General features: G+C 33.4%; 1 protein-coding gene across 9 annotated transcripts in view; it reads left to right on the top strand.

Annotated features, from left to right (window-relative positions):
• KCNMA1 (potassium calcium-activated channel subfamily M alpha 1) overlaps nt 1–16,444 on the top strand; it is a 444,410-nt gene that overhangs the window by 263,023 nt on the left and 164,943 nt on the right. For all 9 annotated transcript variants that reach the window (XM_085230132.1, XM_085230130.1, XM_085230131.1 and 6 more), the window contains 2 exons: nt 1,636–1,729; nt 4,928–5,039. In XM_085230132.1, coding sequence (XP_085086258.1) covers nt 1,636–1,729; nt 4,928–5,039 — 206 coding nt within the window. The remainder of the gene's footprint in view (nt 1–1,635; nt 1,730–4,927; nt 5,040–16,444) is intronic.

The raw sequence follows: 16,444 nt of genomic DNA on the forward strand, positions 1-16,444 counted from the left end.
CTCTCTATAATGCCATACCGAAACAGAGTATTCCGGTTTATTGGATTTCCTTCTCTCTTTGTAGCAAAAACTGTGTTTGTAAAGTACAAGATGCTGTTTTCTATCCTATATGTTAACTTTTGGCTTCTCTTCCCTTGTGCCTGTTTTTCTTAATCAATTTTATTTGATCTATAACAGAAATATTTCTTAACTACAATGTCTTTATAGTTTTTTTTTCAACATTTTAATATAATTTCCTGTGTCACTGAGACTTCTTAAGTTATAAAGCTATTGTACATCAAGAAGAATTTGCTGTATGCATTCCTGCATCTAAAGCCAAAAGAGGGCATGCTGTACTTAACTTGTTTGACCTGTAATGTATACAAGGAATGGAAAACTTGGCTGCATGTGTAATGGCCTATTAGCCCCTGTTATTTTCTTTATGCCTTATATTAGGTAACTGACCTTCATAATGCATAGAATCTTGCTTGTTGAGCAGTCTAGCATTATATTTGCAGACCTGCAGCTATACTAACTGGTATTCCAGTCACATTCAGTGATTTATTTGACCTGTGAAGCCAAAGAATTTATTTCCTCATAGAATATTTTCTAGGGTTCCAAATGATCCACATTCTAGTCTTTCACTTTATTAGTTATGATGAATACATGATCATTTGCAATATATGTGTGTATATGTATGTATATATAGTGGGACATCATGTATATGTAGTATATACATCAGCATATATTGGGACATGACTTTCACTTCAGTTTGTAACTTAACATTGTTCTGTGGCTTCACCAACCTGTTTGACAAACTTCACAAATAAATCACTAATCAACACTCCTGGAATTTATTACTTCCATAGATAAAGTGTATTTATAAAGTACCAGTTTGTATAGAGTATGCTTTGGACCTGTCTCACTGTTAAATAAAGCATAATATAGTAAGCAAGAATTTGCAATGGCTGCCTGATACACAGAAAGGTGTTTAATTAACCTGCATGCAGAAATTAACCCTTACAGTACTGCTTCAAATTATTCAATTTGTTTTCCTGTATAATTTTACCAGTGGGCTATGCTGCTTTTCTACTCAGCTTTATAGTACTGTATCTCAAGTACATAAATAGTAAAAACAAAAGTAAAACAAAACCTACTGTAAACAGCTGATTCTATAAGACTAAATGCCCTAGGTTGCTAATGAGTAGTACATTCCTAAGCAGCTACTTCTCTTTTTTAAAGTTTTCACATCAAAACATACTTTTAAAAAGTAAAGTTTCACTGTAGCTGTGCACATGTTAGGTTTCTTCCTAAAATGTACTAGGTATGTATGCTATAGAAAGAAGTCAGTTCTTTAAGGGTTAATATGGGGTTAAGGAATCCTAAGGTATTTTCCTGCTTGTCTTTTCTTGAAGGTATCTGCATGTTAATTTTCAGATATTACCTGAACAAGTGAATATTAAGACTATATGAATGACTAACTGATTGAATGAAATAATTAATTTGAAATGCTTGCTTGTATCTTGTAAATGACTGAAAAAAAAAATAAAAATGTAATTTCTGAATCGAGGTTTTAAAATGAAATGCATTAAAATCTCACCAGAACAGAAACTCATATACTCACAATTTACTCTGGTTTCTTTTTCTTTCAAATAGCCCAATAGAATCCTGCCAGAATTTCTACAAAGATTTCACATTACAGATTGACATGGCTTTCAATGTGTTCTTCCTACTCTACTTCGGCTTGCGTGTAAGTAGTTTGTCTTTGAGGACAGACAGAATTAACAATGAATGATAAAAACTAAGCCAACTTCTAAAATGCATGATCAAAGCTTTTGGTTTGGAATATTTAAGTAATAAAGATAAGCAGATAAGCTAAATAAGGAGACAGAAGTTTTATAAATTTGAATGGCTGATTCCAATCCTACTATGTCTGTCTCTTCAAGTATGGTAGAAAGCGAAAATTATTATAATGTAGGTCAATATAGTCAAATCTTGTTTCAGTATACTCAATGTGTGATAAACACTTCAGCAAAACTGGGAAGCAGTTGAATTACTTTTGTGCTGTTAGATCTGTCTTTGGCAGTTGGAAGTTGAGATAACAGCTGGTAGAGCTGCCAATGTCAATTTTATGCACATCCATTTTTCCAGACTGCTAATGAATATTTTGCATAAGTTGTAAATACCAGTCAACATACTAAATGTCAACATGTATACTTAGAATATGCTTTTCACTTTCTGAAAATGCAGTAATGCAATTTCAGAATCTAAAAGTTTGGATTTCTAAAGGAAGATACACATTTTTTTCATTAAGTTTGGGACCATAATGCCTGTCATGCAAGTGGATTTTCTACTTGTTTTTTTTTCTCTTTCTTCCCCTCCCTCCTTCCTTCCCTCCTTCCTTTTATTTCTTCCTCCCTCCCTTCCATTCCTCTTTTTTTTTTTTTTTTTAATTATTTTTATTTTTTAAGAAAAAATTATTTCAGAACATTGAGGTATGCTTTGAAACTTTTAACTGCAAGGAAAAATTTGTGTTAGCAGGAGGCTTGCCAAACTGACTTTTCAATTACATATAAATATTGTATCATGATCTTCCTTTATCCATTTTTCTCCTGAATCACAGGAGCTCCTATGTCATAGTGACAGTTTACTTCCTCCTATTTTATCCATGACCAACTTTTTCTGGTCCTCTGATATAATCAATTTTGTTGCACATCTAGGTTATTTCATTTTCCAGTCTTGGTGCAGGATCTATCCTTTAGTTGTACAGATAATTCCCCTCAGTATTTGCACCACTGTATACATATTCTGTGCTGCATTTTAAAAACATATATCATAGTAACTTGTAATTATTCACTGTTTGTTCAGAAGACCTTCAGTACCTGTTGACCTTTTGACACAGAAGTTTCAATCTATGATGCTTAACGAGTTTCCAACAGCCCTCTACTTAGAAGTATTCAGATACTTTTTAACATTTATATTAGTGGTAAGGTAGTATGTTCCTACCAGAAGAATTAAAATTATATATTGGCCACCTACTCAAAGCAGTAACTTCGGCTACACTAACTGGAAGAACACAGTAGCAGTGAATATGCTGACGCTAACTAATGCTTTTAAATGCATACTGTATTTTTTTTAAAAGGAGAGAAGAGTTATGTTGTCTCTCTTTCTTCTGATCCTGTGGACTGAATGTAGTTTACTGGTTATAGTTTTTGAGATGGACTACTAGAACAACTTTCTCAGTTCTTCAACCAAATCAAATGTTTGTGTTATCCAAAACTGCTTTGCAATGCAAGCCAAAGTATAGTAAGCAAAGATATTAAGGACTTGCTTCAGAACTGGTACTCTCTGTGTAAATTAAAATGATTATGTACATGCAGCATCCATTCTCCAACACATTCTGCTGTACTGAACAGGAGTTCCTGAGGAAACAAGTGATACTCAGCTTGTTTGCATACGAGAATTGTGTCAGTGATGAATTTGCTGGCTTAACAAGCTGAACTAACAAGCATCTCATACCTTTCGCTACTTAAGTTTTTTTTTGTTTTGTTTTGTTTTTTTCAGACAAATATGTCCTGTGAGTATTCACTGGCAAATTAAAGTATTTGAATAAAGATTTTTACATATTTTAAATCTAATCTTTTTCCATCTGTTCTCCCTGAAATGATGTCACAATTGAGAGTCATGAAGATACTACCATATCTTCAGTTCCAGATGATATTTGCTTTCAAACACACACATCCGTTTTAAAACCCTAATGTGCTAGTAACTCACTATGTGAGAAGTCAGAAATTTACGAACTGCTGATGAAGACTAAGCCCAAATTGCATGAGTTAGCAGATAATCAAGCAATAGTCTCGCAAATGAATGACACAGAATTGTGCTCCTGCTTCTAGAACAGCATGTTATCTCTTCAAGCACACTTCTGGAATGTAAAGTGCTTCTATTAGTTGCTAATTATCTAAATAAATAGCTGTTTAAATACTTTCAAAGAAAAGTGTGAGTGGCCTTTATAGTCAATGCTGTTTGTTTTTGTTTTTGAGTAATACATCTTAACCTTTTTGAAAGCAAAAATGTTGTCCCTCATGGAGTGATAAAATGCTGTTTAGGTCAAACATGAGTTCAGAAAATACCAACCTGAGATCCTGAAAAGGTTTGCATTCCATATATTCTGACTACTTTTAAATTCATCGGAAAGGAGTTGAAAGGTTTTGATGAAACTGGATATGTTTTGCTCAGTGTTCATGCTGAAGCTTTGATTAATTGTATCATATAGAATAACAAAATGTCAATTTCCATTTTTGAATCTGCTGCTCATATTAGCTATTTTTTTGAATGTGAACAGTTGTTTAATCCTGCTAAGCACCAGATGAAAATGGTCTTTGAGATCACAAAGATGTGTTTGAAATCTAAGTTTCCCAGTTTCCCAATGCTGATTTCATAATCAGCAGAAAGAAAGGATGTCTTCCCGAGTACAATTCAGAGGACTGAAGTCCTGCTGCAGTTCTAAATTATTGCTTGAAGGATTCATCATACTGATTAACTCCAGATAGGATGACAGTGGCATCTTGGTAATAAAATACGCTGTATTTAGAAACAGCAAATAAAAATGGCAGCTATGTGATGACACTCCTACGAATATGTTTGGAGTGCAGCAGTAAAGGTGATATACTTTGGAATATTTTATATTTATCTTTACTTTTCTAATATTACTGATACGTTATTAATAAATGTGGAGGATGCAGTTTTTACCATAGATCTTACAATTTACTACAAAATATTCTGCTTCTTTAGATAGAATTTACACAGAATTCTTACCAGTAATACCAACTGTCTTGTCTGGAGCAGTTTTATTAAACTAGCTTTGAAGTTTAATATTTTATAATGGAAAGTATTGCATGCAAGTACACACCACAAATCTAACTTGATTCTTTTTTTTTTTCCCCAGTTCATAGCAGCCAATGACAAGCTATGGTTTTGGCTGGAAGTTAACTCAGTAGTAGATTTCTTCACGGTCCCTCCAGTGTTTGTTTCAGTATATTTAAACAGAAGTTGGCTTGGTAAGTAATAGAGTTTCTCTTTTTAATAGCTATTATAAAAATACCTAAACTTGGCATATTTTGGTTTCACCTTATGAGATGATTCTACATAGACAGGTGAGTTATGTCAGAAAAAAGCACTTACTAAGTCAAGAAAAATGGCCCAGCCAAATGAGTAGAATTAAATTCAGCTTGTGAGTAGTCATGAGTGGTGTTCCCCATGGAGGTCAGTACTGGGACCAGTCCTTTTTAATATCCTTTTTGATGATTTGAACAGGAGGATTGATTGAACTCTCAGTAACTTTGCAGATGACACCAATTGGGAGGGAGTAATTGAGGGTCGGAAGATACTACAGAGAGATCTGGATATGCTGGATCAATGGGCTGTGGCAAATGGGATGAAGTTCAGCAAGACCAAGTGCCTAGTCCTGCACTATGGTCACTACAACTCCATACAGTGCCACAGGCTTGTGGCAGAGTGGCTGGACAGCTGGGCAGAAGAAAAGGATCTGGGGGTGTTAGTTGATAGCCACCTGAACATGAGCCAACACTGTGCCCAGCTGGCAAAGAAGGCCAATGGCATCCTGGCTTGTATTATGAACAGTTTAGCCAACAGGAGCAGGGAAGTGATCATCCCTCTGTATTTGGTACTAGTGAGGCTGCTCCTTGAGTACTGTGTTCAGTTTTGGGCCCTTTACTTCACAAAAGACATTGTGGCCATGGAGCCTGTCCAGAGAAGAGCAATGAAGCTTTGAGGGGACTGGAGCACAAGTCTTATGAGGAGCAGCTGAGGGAACTGGAATTGTTTAGTCTGGAGAAGAAGAGGCTCAGGGTAGACCTTATTGATCTCTACAACTCTCTGAAAGGTGAATATATCAAGGTGGAGTTCAGTCTCTTTTCCCAGATAACTAGCAATAGGATGAGATGGAATGGCTTCAAGTTGCACCGAAGGAGGTGAAGGTTGGTTGCTAGGAAAAAGCTTCCTCTCCTAAATAGTGGCCAAGTATTGGAACAGGCTGCTCAGGGAAGTGATGAACTCACCACACGTGGAAGCATTCAAGAAACATGTCAATGTGGCACTTAGGGACATGATTTAATGGGCATGGTGGTGGTAGCTTGATGGTTGAACTTAGAGGTCCTTTCCAATCTTGGTGATTCTACGATTCTACAAATATAATTTCCTCCTGTAGGTATTGGTAAGGTACATCTAGAGAATACAGTTTAACATGTGTCTGTTTTTATGAAGTGGGGAATGTGGTATAATTGTTACTTGAACAGATGATTCTAGCCATTTATTCACTGAAATCTACTGTTGTGAATCATTGTCAGCAATGAAATCAAGAGGTTTCCTTCACTTTTTGTGCCAATATAGATAAACTTTAAATCTATTGGAACAATATGCATGGAAGATTTGGACAGATGTTACTGGTCTCAAACCTTGTGTAGGAAAGACTGCTAGGAGTGCACTGGAAAAAGATATGCAAAAAAAGATCACAAAATGAAACAAAGTAGGAAGAAAAAAAAAAAGGTCATATACTATGGAATACTAAGTTTCTTGTACCAGTTGCATATTTCTATCTAGTTATGTAAAATGAGGATCAAAATTTGGGATTTTTTGTTTGGAGAAACAAAATGTCATGCTTTTTAAGAGCTAGCTATATTTTTAGACAACAAATGAAACCTCACCATTTGTCTATCAATTTCTCTAGAAACATTGGTGCATGTTGTCACTGAAAACTGAAAAGAGCAGAAAAATTTAAAATGGAACAGAGAATTTTTAATAAAATTATAATATTCTCAATTACAGAAATACAAATATGCAGAAATTATCAATAATTCAGTGCTGTATGAAAAGAGATTAGTAGATTGCATAACCATGTTCAGGTTCATTATATACATTAGTGGCAATTAATAAACCAAAGAAGAAAGCAGCAAAACAGCCAAAAAAGTTGATTACAGATCCTCATATCATTAAAGTCTTCATTGCATTCTAGCATATTTATTAAATGAAAATTTTGAAGAAGAAAATGTCATAAAGTTCCATGTTTTTTTTATAGGAAATAAAATTGGAAAGAAAATATGTCAATAACAAATGAACTAATCCATAAATGAAAATTCACATTTCACTAGCAGTTTTCCCAGATTCAGAAATCCTAGGATTTTACATTATGTGATTTAGAAGGATGTGTTTTCATACTTGAATCTCACGTAACATAGGTTCCCAGAACTTTCAGATTTAAGTCATTGGAGATGAAGGTGAACTGAGAGCAAAAACTAGTATCATAGTATCAGTAGAAAATGAATATGAAAATACCAAATACCTCAAAAATACCAAAAAGTAGAAAATTATGCAAAAAGATAATTAGTTGGAATTAATATACTTTATGAAAGCGACTGTGTAAATGACTCGCTCTTGGTGACACAGCAATCTAACAGAACCAACAAGAATAATGAGAGTGCTTTCATGTTTATCAGTTTTCCCTGAATAGTTTGTATATGATCCATGTCATTTTGCAGGCGAAGTTAAATGTTGTAATTATATTTATTTATTGTGTAAAAAGGATTTCCTCTTCTGGTAATTGCACCGATTTCACTTTTTCAGGATTTCTTCTTTATAGTCCCACTTCACTTGTTTTCTGACTGAATCCTTTTTTAGAGGTATTTGTCACCTGCTGAAATACAGATTTGTTTAATTTTTATTATGTAGCTGGCTTATGAGCAACATATTTATGATGTTTGAGCATTTACACTTGCTTCTTCTATGTTTATTCCAGAGGAGCTTTCACTTTAGGGAAAATCACTCTCAGTGAAATAATTATTCAAAAATGTGAATTACTGGGGTCTGTGATTTAGGCCAGCAAAATGTCATTTGGAATTGTGATGAAAGAGTTTTTAAGCAAATGCACAGAAGTATATTAATGAAGAGTATTCCTTCACAGTTTTGAAAGAGACAGAAGAATTTACTTTGCTGAAGGAGCTAAAATACTTGGGACATGTCTATAGGTAACAGTGGAAAGGCAGAAGTGTGGGTGAAGTGCTGGGGAGAATGTTTTCACTGTATTATTAGTTTCAGATCAAGTACCTACTTTTTTTTTTTTTTAAGAAAAAAAAAATTAAAAATTTAAATCCAAGTAATTCAGTGGTATATATTACTTTAGTAGTCAGTGGTGTTAAATTGCTTATGTTAATACTTAAAACTCTACAGTTAGAAACATCACTGTTTTCTGATGAAGGCCACTTGCATCTATATCCCTTTGATGTTTCTTCAGCACTGTTTTGCAAAAAGTAGCATTTGAGCAGATACTTATATGTAAAATAAATACTTCTTGTGCAGAAGAGAAATAGGTAGGAGAAATTTGATAATACAGACGAAAGAACAATTATCCACTGTGATTGCAGGTTTCTGTGTAGTGGGGAGAATCTTTCCAAGGGAAGAACAATAACAAAGAATGGTGTTTCTGGCTCTAGAGATTTTGTGTTGTTTTGATAATTAATTTTAACCAAATGCTTCCTATTAGTTGCTGAATGTGCTGTATTTACAGTACATATAAGTGCTGTAAGTGAAATTAGGCTAAAAGTACATTTGAAGGGAAAAAAGATTTGCAATGGCAGAAGTGAGGTTCTGGCAAAACTCATTTTTTAACACAAATTCATTATGACCTGAGTATCGCAGCTAAACTTTAGATGATCAGACCTTTGTTTCTTTGGTAGCTTGCAATCTACTAAGCTGGAGATGCCTGCAATGTGTGAATATTTTCTAGCCTTATTTAGGCTATATGATATACAATGATATACAAACACTGTACCTTCTATTTAAAATTGTTACTCTATCTTCTGTGAGAGCAAACACTTTAAATAACTGAAAAATTGCCTTGACAGAGTGATGTTCATAGGGGAAGATTAAATGTGTAGAATATCACCTTAGATTCATGTTTACATGTGAACAAAAACCAATCAACCTTAGGAACTGCAGTTATTTAAATAAAACCTAACTAATTATAAGGGTTTTGTATTCTTTCATATTAACATTGAATCACAGTTGATCACTTTACTTTTCCTGTTTATTCTACTGTACAACATTTTAATTCTTAGAAACTATTTGATTGCTAATAGATTCATTTGACTTCTAGGCAGTCTTGGCTACTGATGAAGTTGTGCTTTTTTTTAGAAAGTAATTTGAGATTTACAGTGGGGGGAAAGAAGGCAGACAATGCGTGCAAATGTAGACATATCTGCAGCATAGAGGGTGAATCTCTCTATGTGGTGGAAAGCATACTTATTCAAACAAGGGCTTTCTTTTTTCCAATCTTTCTTGAAATCCTGTTCAGATCCTGTTACAGACTTCCCAAGTCATTTTGGATCTGGCTTGTTGTTTCAGTATCAATTCTTGGTCTTAGAAAACTGTTTCCAATGTCTCTACTAGAGAGAACTATTTATGTCAGTCAGAAAATGAAATTAGTTTCTCCTTGCGGTTAATGAAAATGGATGCGTAACTTTAGAGAAAAACGGATAGTTTAAGCAGATTTTGCAAATGCCTTCTGGCCATCCAGCAAGTGCCTCAAGTTGAAACTTTGAAAATCTCTGTGAGGAAAAAGTGATGTGGAAAGCAACATTTGTTTCAATACCACCTTGCCTCTACAGAGCAACTCTGCCTAAACATCTGTACGAATTTGCTGAACACTTTATGCCTTTTGGAAAATGGTATGCAACAGAGTACCTTAATGACACAAAGTGCTTTGATAACTGAATTGTGGGGATGCCTGTGAGACAGGAGCTCCAAAACTTTACAAGCATCTTCTGTATCTTGATACATCCACAGCCCTCTGAAATATGCTCTTCTTAGCATCCTTTATTTAGTCAATTTTCAGTGTATATATTCATTAAGTATTATGTATTTCTGCCATCTACTGGGAAGAACTATAAATACACATCCAAATATGCCTTTAATATGCCAGTTTTTTTCCCTTTTACAAAACTGGTCTATTTTTTTACAGCTTTAAAGCACATTATGTAATTTTACTCACATTATATTTTGTATACATTGGAAGAAAAATTTTGTTAAATTTCCAAGGAAAATAATATTTTTCATACATATGCATTAGTTTCATTTGCAGTAATGTTTCTTCATTCACTTCAGGTGACTTCAAGCAGGTAAAAGAATTTTTTAAAGAACATCACTCTTAATAGACTATGTGCTAGATCTTCTGACAATAGTGTGTCACTGAAAAGATTGTATCACACGTGTAATATTGAATACATTTTTTTGCTCCTTTTAATCAAACCATTTTTCCTTATTATTCTTCAGTATCATCTGTTAATTTTATCAATGTGGATTTTATTTTCCCTCCAGAATATTAATAGAAGTATTAAGGTCAACAACCCTTCCCTGACAAGACTATCATGGACAGCATGCTATTTAAAGGCATAACGGTTCTTTTTTTGCTGAATGAATGCCATGGCAATGCTGCATTAACTCCATCACTATGTACATCTTTACTGTTCAAATGTGAATTCTAATGGCAATGGGATGTTTTTCTGCATACATAAATGCAATTCTTTATTTTGAACTCCTAAGTATTTTGCTGTAGTATTCCTTGTTCTGTCTGTGATTTGGTTAACTATGGTCTGTGGTTACTTTTAAACATATCATAATAATATTAACTTACTTATATATTTTTGGAACTTCAACTGATTGTGCCAGACTTACTGAAAACCAACATTAAGTAGACTGCAGAGCAAATTTTTAAAATTACTAAATACAAGGTACCCAGATATGATGACTTAGAAATGTCTTGCTTAGTCCTTTTAGGAAGGCGATTATGTCATAATTACATGATTGGCTTTTTCTCAAAACATGTATTAGATTTCGGCCTTATTTACCTTGCTACTAAAATGTCTGCCAGGCACAAGGCAGTAGAATGCTGCAATAAAATGTCATTTATTTGCAATATGCAGTAAAGACAACTCCATTAGTTAACATCAATCAAAAACACTTTATTTTTGGAAATTCAGTGTTTAAGATACAAAATATATGTTAATATTTTATTACTACTTAGAAATTGTGTTAATTATTATTCATGAACAGTAAATGTACTTGCTAATAAGATTTTTTATTTAAGCAGCCTAAGTTTGTATTTCATAATCAGTTTAAAATGTCTGCTAAGATGGAGTCCTGTAGGCAGTCCTTTACTTGAATGAAACAGTTTGAAGTTGTAATGTTTAGAACTTCCAAAGATTTATCAGTACTCTTCAGCCTATTTCTTTTAGACTGACATTCTTTTAGTGTAAACCAAAACTATTTTTTCCATGTGTATTATACAAAAAAAAATTATATTATTGTATCTTTGATTGCAGCTTAATTATCAGTGGAACATATTCACCATAAAGAAAAGAGAGAGATTCTATTTCTGTTCATAATACTAGTAGACCTTTAGGTCCTATCTGAGTATGGAATACAGAATTAACTTTATTCCATATTCCATGTGGATTGCTAGAAAGTCTCTACCAGCAAAACTAATGATGTTCAGAGGGCATTTGCTTGCTCTTTCTTTGTGTATGCTTTGGCATTTTTTTGCTGATTTTTTTTTTTTTTTTTTTTTTTCCTCCAGTCTCGAGTTTTTTTTCAATTTGAAACAACATTAAAAGCGACATTACTAAACTTTGGAAAACATTTATTTGATACAGGCATTTAATTTATAATTCTTCTTGAATAAATCAGTACAGTGTATTTACAAATGTTATTATAAGCTTGTGCTAGTTAGGAAACATTTTGCTCTAAATCTATCTACCAATCATACTTTCTGGGTTGATATTTGTAAAGGAATATGAGGGCAATGAATCTGAGTTTTCTTGGTATTTTAGGTTAAAACTATCTAAGCTTATCTTGTCTTCAAAATTGCACAGACATTTGCCAGGAATAGACTTTCTTATGAAATCTCACTAGCTGCTACTTCAGGCCAGAAGCAGAGATATTGCATTCAATTTCATCAGCAGTTTTGTTTGTTGTAAGTAGAAAATATAGCAGATGGCAAGGAAATATCAAAACCAGAATAATGCCTTAATTAATTTAAAAACACACACATACACACAGAAACACAGCATTTTAATTTGGGAAACAGTGTTTTTCTAGATCAGAGTTTTTTTTTTTTTTTTTTTTTTCCCCTAAACCCATTTTCTTTCTGTTAAATGTGATTTATGCAGGGAAATAACTTTCTTTCACTTTCTTTTTAATTCAGATCTGATTTAGAAGTTCACTTTTTAATTATGTTCTTAAATGATTAATTATGTAAATAATACAAACTTAACACAGTTTATTATTATTATTAAAATTCATATAATGTATATACTATTTGTAAATTTTTAATATGTATGTATAATTAAAATGGTTTTAGATGCTTGTTAATGCATACTTAATGTAATGCTTAATGATGGCTAAATATAGGGTTAGGACAGTGCTCACTCAATAAAATAATAGGTTTGTAGTGATTAGTTGGCAGACAATATGTATGATGAGTGGCATTCAATGAACATCAGAATTTATACACAAAAGATATTGCAATCATAAATTCAAAAGAAATAGGATAATTTGTAAAGTGGCTTGTATAATTTGTACAGTAGTTCTAGCTTTCATTTTCTATAGAAGTTCATATTAACACTGAGATTGGTCTCTCGTGCCTGCCTTTACTTTCTTTCCTGCTATGGGCAAAACATCCACACTACAGCATTGTAAAATGAACTGTAAAAGCAGATACACATAGGAAATAAAAATGATCAATGATAGGTTCTTCTAGATTCTCTCATGTTCATGCTTACAATGGAAATATGTAGCAGTCAAGAGTATGGGGCAAATAACGCATGTATTTGGAGGAAGGCTGTCTTCTGGGAAAACATCAGAGACACCTGCTTTTCTAGAAGCTGATTTGAATCTACTCTGACAGTGCATAGCCTTTTTCACAATCTATTCTTATTGTTGGTAATTTTGTGGCAATATATTTGTAATTTACTCTAGCTTTTGGTAATATATTATCCTATTACAGCAACCATTTTTTGAACAGTAAAAGCACCCTCAGAATTTGCATCGCAGCAGGCAGACCACAGGCAGATTTTCTGTCTGAAATTAATTTGAAGAGAAGACTCTTAAACCCTATTCTCTTTGCTGGACTTGCTCCAGACAGCCTTAATGCTGTATTGAATCTTCCAGTTCTCAGGCTTTGTATTTAAACATGTTACAACACTGAATCTGTGAAGACTTCTTCTAGTACTGGCATGAGGTGAAAATAGGGATAGTGATAAGTAATGTATGGACCTGTGTGACAGCCATATTCCCACCAGACAATGAAAGCAACTTAATTTTTGACTTCTATGGAATTTTATGCCCAAAGTGTTAATCTAATAGCTGGCATGAAATACTGTTCGTTATTATTACAATATGAATTTATTTCACCTTCAAGGAGTTGTAACAGTAAGACCATCATTCATCCTTTACAGGCATAAATATTTTATTAAGTGTGTGTCACAATCTGTTCAGAAAAGTAGAATTTTTTTTTTCACACTTATATCATAATTATTTACAATTTTGTGGAGTATTATTTTTTCTCAATTAATTTGTATGTATTTGTTCCAATTATTTTTTAAATATTTCCTCTAACTTCAATTTAAAGTTTAAAGAGGATTTCATACAAATTCATTAGAATCAAAAGATTTAACTTTTCAAGTCTTATTTTGTAGTATATTAATTTTTTCATTGGCAGTTACGCCTTGTGCATTATGACTCGAAGCTGGATTGCAAGTCTGCAAGCAACAGAGTGCTGCAGCATTAGTCAGACTTTACATCTGGCTTTTGTCCTTCCTTTGCTTAGAGTTAGAAATTTAGATTTGCATTTTTTAATTGTGGATCAGATTTCTTTCAAAATTATTTCCATTTTCTATTATTTAATTCATTTTTTTCCCCAGACTTTGATATATGCAACAGTTTTAGCAGTGCTCTGAAACAAAAAAGGAAAAAATCAATAAAAATCTGGATAGCATCCTCTTCCAGGGAGCTGAAAGACTTAAAAGGATACTGTCAGATTACTAAACCCAAAATGTAGGTTATGTAAACAAAAAGCTTGGCTTTTGCTAGTTATTAATGGAGCACTGATTTGCTTTAGAGGTGTGCTGGACTCAAAACACTTTTGAATTCTACACCCAAATGTTTGCTGTAAAGAAACAAAAACAAAACAAACAGACAAAAAACAAACCACAAAGTAAGATAATGATAGGTTTAAAATTAAAAAAAAAACACCAAGATTATAGTTATATTCAAGTGAAATACAAAAGTGAAGAAAAATAATGCCTTACATGATTTAAAAAAAAAAAAAAAAGGTAGGCTGTCCTTTCAGTTTGAGCAGTAGAAGATGTGATTAGTAATAAGGATAAATAATACCCTGTTAAAATCCTTCCAGTTTGAAAGGAATAATTCAAATGCTCATAGATAGTTTATAAATATGTATGTATGCACTTGTACAGAGTCAATGAGCATAATTCCCAATGAACTACATGGAGTTTCACTTCTGTGACCAGTGGGAATATGACCAGGGTGTTTGTAAGAACTTGGTGTAAATGTTACGATCTAAAAGCGTCACAGAAGTGGTTTACTTATGATTTACTCCCTGAATAATACTTGGCATTTTAAATTTGTATGTACTGTGTTCCACATTTCTCTGTTTGGCCTTGTCACACTTCAATAACATTTCCAAAGTGCTTTGAGATCCTGTATATTTCCTGTAAGCACATGATACTGTCTATTTTTATATCTGCTTTGCACTGTACTCCAGATGGCATTGATATATTTTTAGAATATATATTTTTATGGCTTTTCTTGTGTAGAAAAAAAAAATAGAAATGTTAAGCATGTTAAGCATATTTCTTGAAATGAAGTTAGCTTTTCAAAATGGAATATGTATGTTGTGCTCTAAAGCCAGGGCGTTGACTGGGCAAGCACATCATGTCTCATGGAAGGTACCATCTCACATTTACATTTTATTTGAAAGAGCTTTTTTTCTAATTGAGGTGGTAGCTGACTGAACAAAAATCCTCTTGTGAATACTCACAGAACAAGTCTGCTCGAGAGAACTAATGTGCTTTATTCTTTCTCTCTTGCTTGATGGCTAAAGATATATATTTTTTTCTTCCATAATATAGCTGCCATTAACTGGGATTAGATGAAGAATGGTTGTATGTGTACAGGGGTTTATTTCATCTGGGATAAATCCTGTAAGAGTTGGCTGATTTTGTGACCTCTGCCTTCTGCATAATAACTTTCACCAGAAGACGCACATGTAAATTGCTAAAGAAAAGAGTACACAGCAAATAATTCCCTTTATGATCTGCTATAGCTATATTCCTTATGAGAGTACCTGTTCATTTCAAGTGAACAGCATCACATTTGAGGGTTTTGAATTGATGGGTGTGGTTCTTTGGTGTATCTGAAAGAAGCTTATGTGGTAATATCCGGATAGAAGATGGCTTTTAAGCTCTAGTACATCACAGATCAGAGGAGCATCTGCACTGCCTGCCTGTCTGTTCTCTGATTTGTTTCGCCTATCCACTTCGTGATATTCCTAGGGTGTTTTGTGGGGCTGAGTTCTGTATTTCCATGAATTCTGTTTGTTTCATGGTAACAGAAGTGAGTTAGATTATATTGAATTATCTTTTGATAACAACATGTTAAGTTAAAACTTGCAAATTTGTATTATATACAAACTGTGCCCTGTTAAGTAAATCTGCTTCCAAAGAAAAGTTCTGTTAAAGAAAGTACTCTGAGCTTTCTCTGTGTTAATACTGAATTAGAAAAAAAAAAAAAGAGGTATATATGAATATCTTAATTGTTAGTGGATGCTGTGACTGAAGACTGGACCACAATACATCTTATGTGCAGTATATCTGAAGCAGAAGATACACAGTAATGATTCCCAGCAAGATTTTAGTCTACCACAACCCTTCTGGGGGCACGCGTACGGAAACTTACAAAAGTACCAGAAGACGTAAAAAGTCTCTTGGAGAATTATTCCAAAATGGATATCGTGTCAAACCGGGACATAATATCCCTGAGAAGGAAGAACAGCATTCTTTTCGAAACTCCTTGGTGTCTTGTTATAGGGTCGGCTCATACTGGGGTAAGGTCCAACTCTAAACTTTTTCTTCAAAATGTAGTTTGTTATTCTGTCTCTGGTGCTAGCACAATTCTTTTCTTAACAGATATTGTATTTATTTTTTCCATTCTTGGTATATGATTTCAGCTGCTTGATAGGAAAAATTCCTTCTGTGATTTGCATGATGTAATGTGCCCATATGTGCAGTGCCTCCTCAAAGGGGTTTGATATTCAAATAGAATGAAATAATTGTCTTTATTGAAGAATGGAAAGTAATTTTCTACAGTGATATAG

Source organism: Meleagris gallopavo, chromosome 8 (assembly GCF_905368555.1).
Source record: "Meleagris gallopavo chromosome 8, MGAL_WU_HG_1.1, whole genome shotgun sequence".
In the NCBI taxonomy this organism is placed as follows: domain Eukaryota; kingdom Metazoa; phylum Chordata; class Aves; order Galliformes; family Phasianidae; genus Meleagris; species Meleagris gallopavo.